Genomic DNA, 12,710 nt, shown 5'->3' with positions numbered 1-12,710 from the left:
CTAAAGTCTGGCTTTCAGAAAAATTTACACCCCCTTTTGAGAGAAGTCACTGTAGTCCATCACTTTTTCCATCAAGGGAATGTATAGTTTTCAAAAGTAAGTGTGGGGGCTTCCCTGGTGGCGCAGTGGTTGGGAGTCCACCTGCCGATGCAGGGGGCACGGGTTCGTGGCCCGGTCCGGGAGGATCCCGCGTGCCGCGGGGTGGCTGGGCCCGTGAGCCATGGCCACTGGGCCGGCGCGTCCAGAGCTTGTGCTCCGCGGCGGGAGGGGCCACAGCAGTGAGGGGCCCGCGTACCGCAAAAAAAAAAAAAAAAAAAGTCAGTGTGGGAGTATTTGTTTATATTTGCTTAAGCAGGTAAGGGTGGTTATATATATTATAAAATTCTTACATAGTCTTTACATGTGAAAATGTTATCAGTAATGGTAATGTATATCAAAAAAATAATGATTGAGCTTAAATATCTGAATGCACTAACATTGATTTATTGGTTTATTTAATGTTTGAAACAGAATTGAGTACAAAACGTTGCTATCAATTTTCCCAGCCTTGAATCTACAATGCATTCAGGGTAGATTTTTCTTCAAGGCACCTGTTTGATCTCACATATTGGTTTCTGTTTTAAACTTGGTTTTTGAATGGTCTCTGCTCCTTGGCTCTATGATAGGAATTCTCAGCCTAAGTGAGGTGGGAGTGGCGAGGGGGAAGCACACTGTAACGCCTTGGGGAACTCTCTTAGATAACACCTTCCCTCCTCCTGCAGTTGTAAGTCACTGTTGTAGGAAGTGTGCTATGCAGCTTTCATTTGGGCCTCTTCATTGTTGTAGGGGCAAAATAATTATTATCTTTTGGTATCACTGATTTTATTTATGTGAAGTCATCTGTATGCATTTGCATTATTGCAGATTCTTCCGTCTGTATTGCACTTTTTAAACCTTGGTGTTTAATAAATACTATCCCTGTATGGCATATAAACCCATTTTAGTGTTATTCCTTCTCTTACTGAAATGTCAAGTTATCTGCTTGCTTTGTGAATGCGTTCTTTTGACGTGTATTTTCTTTAATATTCTCCAACTGGTTGGCTCTTTATTTTTTTCCTCTATATTCCTTTCAACCTCTAAGATGCCTTGGCATGGCATTTTAAAAAGCTGCTCATGGTGACTTAATGTGCAGCCAGAGCTGAGAACCAATGCAAAAACTTTTACCACTAGCTCATGGCAACCTTTGGGACTGATATTGAAGTATGCATCCTGTTAATGTTTGTTTTTGCTGATAAAATACAAAGGTAGATTGAAAAAACTCCAAGAATAATAGATAGAGCGAAAGGAGCCTTTCTTTCTTAGGCCTTTGGAGTAGTGCTTCTCAACTTCAGCTGTTATTAGAGTCATCTGGGGACCTTCTAAAATTCCCAGTGCCCAATTCTCACTCCAGACCAATTAAATTAGAAACCCTGGGGACGGGACACAAACATTAGTATTTTAAAAACCTCCTGAGATGATTCCAGTGAACAGCCAAGCTTGGGAAACATCATTATAAAAACATTTATTATCCCCAGTCATAAATTAGTGCATATTTGTTTTAAATTAAGTTAAACTACCTTTATTAGTTTCTCTTTATCAGCTTTCAGAGCCAGCTGCATCGGTGGGTCTCAAAGCGTGAACACCAGCCAGCAGCATCATTATCACCTGGGGTACTTGTTAGATGTGAAAATTCTTGCGCCCTACCCCAGACCTATTGATCAGAAACTCTGGTGTCTTTTTTAATAAGCCTTTCATGTGATTCGGGGCATGCTCAAATTTGGGAACCATGGATCTATAGCACTGCAGACAGGTGAACTCTGCTGTATTTGACTGTGATGTATTACATTTGTATTTACTTTTAATGGTCCAAACTCAGATTACTTGTGTTTCTTGGTTTTAGATGCAAGTTTTTTGCTAACATATGTCTTGTCCGATATGTCCCAGAAAGCTGCTGATCAGGTGCTAATAAACTTTAATAAACTTGACAGTTCTCCAAACTGCAGCTTGCGAGAGAAACTAGACTGATAGCTAAATCCAGTTATGATATAATCACTCCTACACTGTATAGCAGAATCATTTGGATTAGCAGAATTTAATAATGGTTTAGTATGTGCTAAGTGCCGGGCACTGTTCTAGCCACATGACTTCATGACACCTTCATGAGGTAAGTACTGTTATCCTTATTTTGCAGATGAGGAAATTAGATCCGAGGAGGTAAGCACTCTCTCAAGGTCACGTAACCAGGGAGTGGTGGCACTGGAATGGGAACATAGGCAGTCTTTCTCCAAAGCCTATGCTGCGCTGCCCTCTTATGGTGTGCACAATATGGAAGCACCATAATGGTAATAATAGCTTTCCTTTATTGAGCCTTTCCTGTGGCAGGCGCCGTGCTAAGCCGCAGTAGCCCGTTATTGCATTTAAATCTCACAGTCAACCTATGAGTTAGACGTGTTTAAATGCCGCCCACCCCCCTTACAGATGAGGAAATTGAGCTCTAGAGGTCGAATAAGCTACCCAATGTCAGAGTGCTTATAAGAAGTAAAGCCAGGACTTGAAGCTCTTTTTAAAAACAATTATTGGACTTCTACTAACTTAAAAGAAATAACTAATATAGCATAGTGGCTACGGGTGCAAGTGTTGCCATCAAAACGCTTGGATTCATATGTCATCTGTGTTCCTTGGGCTGTGTCCCTTGGGCAGATGAATCTCATTTTTCCCATTTGAAAGTCAGAGATAATACCTTCTTACAGGGTTGTGAGAATTAAGTGAGGTAAATAGGTGTAAATATGCTAAGAACAGCACCTGACTCACAAGCATTCAGTAATGACTGCCAGCTTTTTGGTGTAGAAATAAATACACTATTCCCTCTGTACTTCTGGATTTTTAAAGACATTCTGTAGTGAATTTGTGTTTTTCTCAAATTAATAACTGGATCCAGTGCTTTAACTTTAAAGATGTTTGGAGGTTGAAATAAAACATGTTGAGCATATTATTTGAAAATAACTAACATACTGTTTAAAAGTAAGTTTATCCTATGTTTTCTGGCTTTTTGACACCCTGGATATACTATTTAATAATTAACAGCCGCGATAATGGTCTTGTTTTTTAATCCTCGAGAATACTTGACTAAAGAGAACATTTCAACATTACCAATAAATGCATGGTACAAAGTTTTTGGAAAATCGTTGTGTAACATTACAGAAATCAATAAACACAAAATATAATACAGCCACTTTTTTCTTACCAACTTTATTGAGAAATAATTTATATACAACAAAATACATCCATACATCCATTTAAAGAGAACAATTCATGGACTTTGGCAGTTGTATATACAGACAGAACTATCACCACAATTAAGACCATTTCTATCATCTCCAGAAGATTCCTCCTGTCTCTTTGCAGTGCATCTCTCCCTTTACTCCAGCTCTAGGGAACCACTGATCTGCTTTTGGTCATCATAGATTTGTTTGCATTTTATATAAATGAAATCACACACACTGTAATATCTTGTGCCTGTCTACTTTCACTCATCCTGAGATTCATCCATGTTGTGTGTATCCGTTTCTTCCTTTTTACTTCTGAGTAGTATTCTGTTGTACAGATATTTATCCATTCACCTGTCAGTGACCATTTGGGTGGTTTCCAGTTTTTTGCTATTGTGAATATGGCTGCTATGAACATTCACGCATAAGGCTTTGTATGGATGGAAATTTTTTATTCTCTTGGGAAAATACCTTGGACATGGAATCGCTTGGTAAATGTTTAACTTTTAAAGAAATTGCCAAACGTTTTTCCAAAGTGGTCGTGCTACTTTACATTTTCAACAGCATTATATGAGAGTTCCATTTGCTCCACATCCTTCCATATTTGGTGCTGGCAGTTTTAAAACTTTTACCCATCCCAGTAGATATGGAATGCGTGCACTGTGGTGTGCATCTCCCTGGGGCCTACTGTTATGCATCTTTCCATGTGTTTATTGACTGCTCATACATCTGATGTGGTGAGGTATTCAAAGTCCTAGGTGGTTAGTTTTTTTGTTATTGAATTATAAGAGTTCTTTACATATTCTGGATACAAAATTCTTTGTCATATTATTGCGAGGCTGTAGCCATTTAAAAACAATGTTTTGTAACCAGTAACATTAGTTAGGTACTTAAAAATAATAATGATTGCTGGCTGTGCCACAGAGCATTTGGAGAGCAAACTGCTAAACCGAAAAAATCTGTCAAGCTAGGCCTATATTTTGTGCACCTGGAGTCCTGTGACCAAGGAGCCCACAACATAACTTACTCTTAAAGTCAACAGAGATAACATAAAGTAAAATAAATAAAACAAAAATCGCCCAGCGACGTATATTTGCTGATGACGGCGTGTGATCAGGGCACCTTTGAGTCATTTTGTATTATTGGGCATAGCTTCGAAGTCATCAATGTATCATCCTTAGGATAATAATAATATAAACTAGATATAAAAATTAAACGGGGATAATAAGATGGTAGAATGCCGGGCTTTCTGTTTGGCCTTGATCCTGAGTCATGGGCCACGAAATAGCCGGGCCAGAGGGCAAGCGAGATCAAGGGTACCCCTGCAACCGCCTTGGCATTTCCCAGACAGCGGCCTTAGGGCTGCGCATGCGCCTCTCGGCCCGCCCGTCTCCGCCCACCCGGGAGGCGGGATGGCGTTGCCGTGGTAACCGCAGTAAACGGAGACCTGGGGCAGACGCCGTGACTGGGAACGCGCGGCGGAGGTTGGTGCCTTAGGTAAGTTTTGACCCCAGCAGCCTGGCAGTTCCCACAACCTCCCCCCTCAAATCTGTTGGCGAATCAGGGATCAGTCGACCCCATTTGGACTTCTCTTAGGCTGAACTAGGGTTCTCCGGGCTTTGCTGAGACACATTCCTTCTCCTTTCTATGGATCAGTTCGACAAACATTTGAATTGATAGCATTCGCAGGCATGGGGCAACACACTGTAGATAGAACGTGGACGCTGTTCCTGCCTGCAAGGAGCTCATGATCCAGCTGGGGAGGAAGACAGGCGATGGCAGGAGTCCGTGTTGGACCGGGCTGAGCCAGGAACAGGGAGTCGGTGGGAAAGTGCCTGGGTTCTGGGGTCAACAAGCCACCCAGACCTGTTAAGTGTGACACTTGGCAAGTTGACCTTCTGCACTTTAGATTCCTCATCTAACTAGGGAAGGTGGTAGTGCTTACTTCATGGGGTTCCTGTTACAATTAAATAGGATAATGCAGGTCAAGTAAGTGTGTAGCACATGCAAGACACAGTAGATGCACAATAAATCCTTGTTGCATACAAGTAGATATAGTAGCATACAAGTACTCAGCATGCCTGGCCAATTGTGAGTTGTCCAAGGTGGCTACTGACTAAAACTTTTGAGAAGGAGGAGGGGCTGAGGAGGATCCAGGAAAGGGGAAGGTGACAAGAGATGAATTACAGACCCTAAGATGAAGGACCTCTGTGCCACACCAAGGAATCTGAGTTCTTGTTCTGTGGCAATGAGGAGCCATTAAAGGTTTTAAACAAGAAGAGTGGCACATTAAAAGCTGTGTTTTAGGAATATAAGAGGCAGTGTACAAATGGACCAGAGAAGGGAGAGAATGAGGCTGTGGTAATGGTAGAGGTGAGACAGTGTGAGGACCAGAACTGGGATGGGGACAGTGGGACTAGAAGGGAGAGGATGAATTCAAAAGGCTTAATAACTGAACACTGGGCAACAGGACTTGGAAGTCAATTGCATGAGTTGGGTGAGAGGGAAGGATTCAAATAGTAACTGCTCTGCTATCTCATCTGTAAAATGCACCTAACTCATAGAGTTTTGAGAAATATATGAAACAGTATGTGTAGAATCCTCAGAACTGTGCTCCACACATGGTAAACATTAAAAACACATGAGCTGTTATTCTCTCCACAGTTGTTATTTCACACTGTAAAGTAAAAACAGTGTCTGTTTTTATACAGGAATCTCTATGAATCTCAGCGTGACCAGCTCTGGCACACTGCTGAGATGGAGTGTTTGAGTTTGTGAGAGTGGGGACCGACCCTGGAATCTAAGGAATGAATCTTGAGTAATGTCATCTTGGGGAGCCCTCTGTCCAGCTTCCAGCCAACCTCCTTCTATCAACACACACTCTGCAACACTGTGTACTATAATTTTCTTTTTTCTTTACACTTCCTCAGGGTTGACTCAAAACTTCACAGTCTACCTAATGAGTTGGTTAACAGAATTAACCATAGGCTGGACCAATAAGCCTGAGTCTAATGAAAATAGATTTAAGGTAGTTCTGCAAATAGACTTCCAAACCTAGCTAGTTCAGTTGTATAAGATAGGACATGGTTAGGTATACAGAAATAAGGTTTAGTCATTCTAGCTGGTTACAGATGGATTATTACGAGTCAGTATATGAGGAGCCTGCCCACCCCCCAGACCCTGGCAAGATAATGTAATATTAGGCTGCCTTGAAAGAATATAATGTCCCCAACAGATAAAGTGATGGTTCATATCTTCTGGAAAGTGTCCAGATCCTTCAAAGGACATACAAAATTGGGAGGGATATATGATGGATTGGGAATTAAGTTTTTGAGCTATCCAGATGCTGAAAGGAGTTGAAAACATGTTAGTGAGAAATAGTTGAAAGAATTGGGATGCTTTATTTGGGAAAAGAGAGGATCTGGGTAGGAAAGTTAACTGGCTAATTATTTGAACGGCTATAGTAAACAGGAAAACTTATTCTGTGTGTCCCCAGAAGAATAGGGCCAAATAGATCCAAGTTGCAGGGAGGAAGATTTCATATAATAGAAAATGAACTTCCTAAGAACTAGAGCTGAGAACATTAACAGAATGTGCTCACCCTCTTACCTGAAATGTTTAAATTAAAGCTGACTGTCTCTTGGTGTGTTCCTTCATTTGTTCCTTTATTCAGGAATTAAAACATTCATCCCTTCAACTATTTTACCTACTGAGTGCAAGGCACTGTTCTTTGAAAGCTTTACTGTATTAACTCATTGAGATCTCAGAACCACCTTGTGAAGTAGGTACTGCACTTTACAGATGAGAAGGCACAGAGAGGTTAAATACTTGTTTAATACCTCACAACTATAATAGTAAGAGGAAAAGCCAGGCTTTGAGCCCAGTCAGTGTGATTCTAGCCAATACTCTTAGCCTGGGCTTGAGTTGTAGATGTGTGATTTATATTGGGTGGGAAGATTGGACCAAATTAACCCTCTTTCAACTCTCAAGATTCTGTGATCATATTTATTGAGCCCTAGCTGTATTAAAGAGAATGTGTAGTAATTATAGTAAAACTACCATTTTCCAATACGTACGAAGAGTTTGATATAAACCCATGGTCCTTAACTCTGGTTCTTATTCTTTGGCTCCACAAAAGAATTATATAGGGAATGAGACCCCGAGAATGGTACATTGTAAGAAGTTTTCCGAGTGATTCTAAAGTACAGCCAGAGTTGAGAACTGTGGGTATAAAAGATCTCATTTAATACTTACAATAACTCTGCCAGACAACCTTATCTTCCCCATTGTACATATAAAAGGACTGACAGGTTAAGGGATGCTAGGGGCTTGGCCCTTGGCCAAGTAAACCTTTTTTCTTGGCCAAACAAGTCCCTCTGACATCAAAGCCTCATCAGGTTGCAATACAACTTCTCAATCCTTTAATTCTAAAAAAATAAAAACAAACACAAAAATCAAGAGAGGGTATCATGATGTCAGTGCAAGGAAACAGAGGGTATAAACCCTAATGTCCAGATGAAGGTGGGTAGTTGTCATCCTGCACTCTCATGCACTGATCGTGTAGTGTAGATCCTGGCTGCTTTGGGCATAGTAGTCTTTCTTGAGAGACCAGGAAGGTGTAATAATGCACTAGTTCAGTTAATTCGCATAGCAGCCTTATACATAGTTTTTTCTTCACTCCCATTTTACAACCGAGGAATTGATGTAAAGTAATTAGCTAGTTCTGTGGCAAAACTGGGATTCAAACCTGAATCTAACCACAGATCTCACCCAAAAAGAACTACTACTCTACCTGCCAGCTGTGCCATAGAATGTTGAGGAAACACGGGATGTTTAGTGCGGAGAAATGAAGACTTAGAAGGAAGACATAGTAGATGTTCTCATCTACAAGAGCTGCCATAGAGAGAGAGGACAGAGAAAACCTCTCGTGTCACTCCCCTCCTTAAAAACCTTCAATGGCTTTCAACTACCATAGAAATAAGTTCTAAACTCCTTAGCAAAGCTTAGAGACAATTTGATGATCTGCTACCCGCTTCCTCATCAATGTCCATTTCACTCTCCTGCTCTAGCCAATAGACTGCTCTCAGGCCTTCACAGACACAAGCCTCTCTTAGAAGCTCCCTCTGCCAATAATCTTTCCCATTTTATGCCTGGCCAACGTCTACTCATGACCTGTGTCTCAAATGCCTCTTCCTTAACCCCAGACATAGTTTAATCTTCTTGCTGTATGTGCCCACAACACCCTATTCTTTTGTAGCACTCATTATATTTTAATTACCTGTTTAATATCTATATTTCTAAAAAAGCTCCACTGAGTTAAGGATCGTATCTTTCTAGTTCAGTACTACAATTTAGTGCCTAACATAAGATTTGATACATAGAAGTTATCCTCAACAAATATTTAAAAATTGAAATTGATTAGTAACACCAGGGGACTTTGATGATGGGAGGGGGAAGAGGAGGGGATGAACCAAAGGAAGGATGGCAAAGGGTTAATTTTAATGTGGAGCATTTAGAGGAAAGATAGGCTTGGGTGGTGTTTCACTGTGGACTTCTGGAAAACCAGAGGGCACCATGATGACGAGTTTGCCTGGAGGAAGGGAATATCTGACTATATTTTGCCATTCTACGGAGGTCTCTGATGATGGCCGTGTGCCCTCCAGCTGGTGAAATCATTTCTGATACCTTGCAAACACACAGATTGTCAACACACATGGTGTTTGGTGCTCCTGGGATTTGTTTAGGGGGAAAATAATCTGTTAATGATTTCTATTTTACAGCTCTATCCCTGTCTCTGTCTCAATTTTGTGCTTACAGAGAAAATGAAGGAACCAGATGATCAGGATACTGATGGGGGGAAATCAGAGAGATCAAAGAGTGATGGAAGGCAGTCTCGTTCTTCTAGATCTGCATCAGAACGTGAGTAAAGATTATAATATACACTTAGGGTCTTGATTATTAAATTTGAGTAAAATAATTTTTAAAGAGTGCATATCTAAGTTTATACGACAGAAAGGTTGACTTGTTTAATTCCCTTGCTAAACTCTAAGTTCTTTAAGAGCAGATTCTGTGTTTTAATCATTTTATCTCTAGTCCTGGAACACCGAAGTTACTATCATCTCTATGTTGATAATGACCCATCTTCACATCTGGTCTGGCTCCTTCCTGTAGGGTCTACAAGGTCTTTAATGAGCTTCTCTAATACAGTGCAGTGGAAAGAGAGCTGGACTTATGTTTTGAGTCCTGGGTCTTCCACTTAGAGATGCTTGATCTTGGATAAATTATTTCACCTTTCTGAGCCTCAATTTTCTCACCCGTAAAATGATCGTTGTGAGCTGTTTGAGGATTAAATTGGATAACATATGTGGAAGGATATCATAAATTGCAGATAGAAGGGAAAGTGAAGAATTTTGTAATAGGATTTTTAAAAGATGACTGGCTCTTTCTGTCTGGGCATCGTGGTGTTAGGTGGCTTAGTGGAATATTGACATTTTTAGTTCTAATCCTAAATATAGTTTCAGAATCTAATTTTTACTATTCACCTAGAGGAGAGCAGGTCCTGGGGAAATCAATTCATTTACAAAAGGTACATTAAATTCTTTCAATTTATCTGAGGCCTGTCTGGTAAATCCATGATTTCTCCGTATCGTATTTTATTTTAGAGGTCTATCTCCTCTTGCTTGGACTCTTACAACAAGGATTTCTGCTTAAGTCTTCCTGTCCATACCACCATTAGAGTTATCTTTCCAAAAAATATGATTATATCACTCTCCTGAAAAACTTTAGCTTGCTTCTCGTTTGTTTTTCCGTTTCCACTTTTTTCCACTCCCTATGTTTCTGACACAGGATTGTCTACTTTTTAGTTTCTAGTGCTTTGCAGTATTTTCCTGGATGATTTAGTTTTTTCTTTTTTTTTTCAAATTTTGTTTTATAGATCTTTATTGGAGTATAATTGCTTCACAATACTGTGTTGGTTTCTGTTGTACAACAAAGTGAATCAGCCATATGCATACATATATCCCCATATCCCCTCCCTCTTGCGTCTCTCCCTCCCACCCTCCCTATCCCACCCCTCTAGGTCGTCGCAAAGCCCCAAGTTGATCTCCCTGTGTTATGCTGCTGCTTCCCACTAGCTATCTATTTTACATTTGGTAGTGTATATATGTCACTGCTACTCTCACTTTGCCCCAGCTTCCCCCTCCCCTTCCCCATGTCCTCAAGTCCATTTTCTCCTTCTCTAAATGTTTGATAGAATTCACCTGTAAAGCCATCTGGTCCTGAACTTTTGTTTGTTGGAAGATTTTTAATTACAGTTTCAATTTCATTCCTTGTGATAGGTCTGTTTATATTTTCTAATTCTTCCTGGTTCAGTCTTGGAAAATTGTACCTTTCCAAGAATTTGTCCATTTTTTCATGGCTGTCCATTTTATTGGCATATAGTTGTTTGCAGTAGTCTCTTATAATCCTTTGTATTTCTGTGGTGTCAGTTGTGATTTCTCCTTTTTCATTTCTAATTTTATTGATTTGTGTCCTCTCCCTTTTTTTCTTGATGAGTCTGGCTAAGGGTATATCAATTTTGTTTATCTTCTCAAAGAACCAGCTTTTAGTTTTATTGATCTTTGCTACTGTTTTCTTCATTTCTATTTCATTTATTTCTGCTCTGATTTTTATGACTTCTCTCCTTCTACTGACTTTGGGGTTTCTTTATTCTTCTTCCTCTAGCTGCTTTAGGTGTAGGGTTAGATTGTTTATTTGAGATTTTTCTTGTTTCCTGAGGTGAGATTGAATTGCTGTAAACTTCCCTTTTAGAACTGCTTTTGCTGTGCCCCATAGGTCTTGGGTCGTCATGTTTTTGTTATTTGTTTTTATGTATTTTTTTATGTCTTCTTTGATTTCTTCAGTGATCTCTTGCTTATCTTGTAGCACACTATTTAGCCTCCATGTATTTGTGGTTTTTTTCAGTTTTTTCCTGTAACTGATTTCCAGTCTCATAGCGTTGTAGTCAGAAAAGATGCTTGATATGATTTCAATTTTCTTAAATTTTCCGAGGCTTGATTTGTGACCTAAGATGTGATCTATCCTGGAGAATGTTCTGTGTGCACTTAAGAAGAAAGTGTATTCTGCCACTTTTGGGTGGAATGTTCTATAAATATCAGTTAAATCTATCTGGTCTATTGTGTCATTTAAAGCTTGTGTTTCCTTATTTCTTTTCTGTTTGGATGATCTGTCCATTGGTGTAAGTGGGGTGTTAAAGTCCCCTACTATTATTATGTTACTGTCAATTTCCCCTTTCATGGTTGTTATCATTTGCCTTATGTATTGAGGTGCTCCTATGTTGGGTGCATAAATGTTTACAATTGTTATATCTTTTTCTTGGATTGATCCCTTGATCATTATGTAGTGTCCTTCCTTATCTCTTGTAACAGAGATAAGGTCTCTGTTAGTCTTTATTTTAAAGTCTGTTTTATCTGATACGAGTATTGCTACTCCAGCTTTCTTTTGATTTGCATAGAATATCTTTTTCCATCCCTTCACTTTCAGTCTGTATGTGTCTCTAGGTCTGAAGTGGGTCTCTTGTAGACAGCATATATATGGGTCTTGTTTTTGTATCCATTCGGCCAGTCTGTGTCTTTTGGTTAGGACATTTAATCCATTTACATTCAAGGTTATTATCGATATGTATTTTCGTATTACCATTTTCTTAATTGTTTTGGGTTCGTTTTTGTGGGTCTTTTTCTTCTCTTGTGTTTCCCACCTAGAGAAGTTTCTTTAGCATTTGCTGTAAAGCTGGTTTGTTGGTGCTGAATTCTCTTAGCTTTTGCTTTTCTGAAAAGCTTTTGATTTCTCTGTCGAATCTGAATGAGATCCTTGCTGGGTAGAGTAATCTTCGTTGTAGGTTTTTCTCTTTCATCACTTTAAGTATATCCTGCCTCTCCCTTCTGGCCTGCAGAGTTTCTGCTGAAAAATCAGCTGATAACCTTGTGGGGATTCCTTTGTATGTTATTTTTTGTTTTTCCCTTGCTGCTTTTAATATTTTTTTCTCTGAATTTAATTTTTGTTAGTTTGATTGATGTGTGTCTTAGTATGTTTCTCCTGGGGTTAACCCTGTATAGGACTCTCTGTGCTTCCTGAACTTGGGTGACTATCTCCTCTCCTATGTTAGGGAAGTTTTCCACTATAATCTCTTCAAATATTTTCTCACACCCTATCTTTTTCTCTTCTTCTTCTGGGACCCCTGTAATTTGAATGTTGGTGCCTTTAGTGTTGTCCCAGAGGTCTCTGAGATTTTCTTTTCATTCTTTTATCTTTATTCTGCTCCTTGGCAGTTATTTCCACCATTCTGTCTTCCAGCTCACTTATTCATTCTTCTGCCCCAGTTATTCTGTTATTGATTCCTTCTAGTGTATTTTTCATTTCAGTTATTGT

General features: G+C 39.6%; 1 protein-coding gene across 1 annotated transcript in view; it reads left to right on the top strand.

Annotated features, from left to right (window-relative positions):
• The first annotated feature begins 3,653 nt into the window (after positions 1-3,653).
• CFAP44 (cilia and flagella associated protein 44) overlaps positions 3,654-12,710 on the top strand; it is a 134,838-nt gene continuing 125,781 nt past the window's right edge. The window contains exon 1 of the mRNA XM_027119618.1: positions 3,654-9,203. Within this exon, the coding sequence (XP_026975419.1) occupies positions 9,047-9,203 (157 nt within the window). The 5' untranslated portion in view covers positions 3,654-9,046. The remainder of the gene's footprint in view (positions 9,204-12,710) is intronic.

The sequence above is a fragment of the Aethalodelphis obliquidens genome, unplaced genomic scaffold (assembly GCF_003676395.1).
Source record: "Aethalodelphis obliquidens isolate GAN/ISIS:26980383/991018 unplaced genomic scaffold, ASM367639v1 scaffold1, whole genome shotgun sequence".
Classification (NCBI taxonomy): Eukaryota; Metazoa; Chordata; class Mammalia; order Artiodactyla; family Delphinidae; genus Aethalodelphis; species Aethalodelphis obliquidens.
Note: the sequence above shows the minus strand (reverse complement) of the source record. Positions and strands in the feature narration are given on the sequence as shown.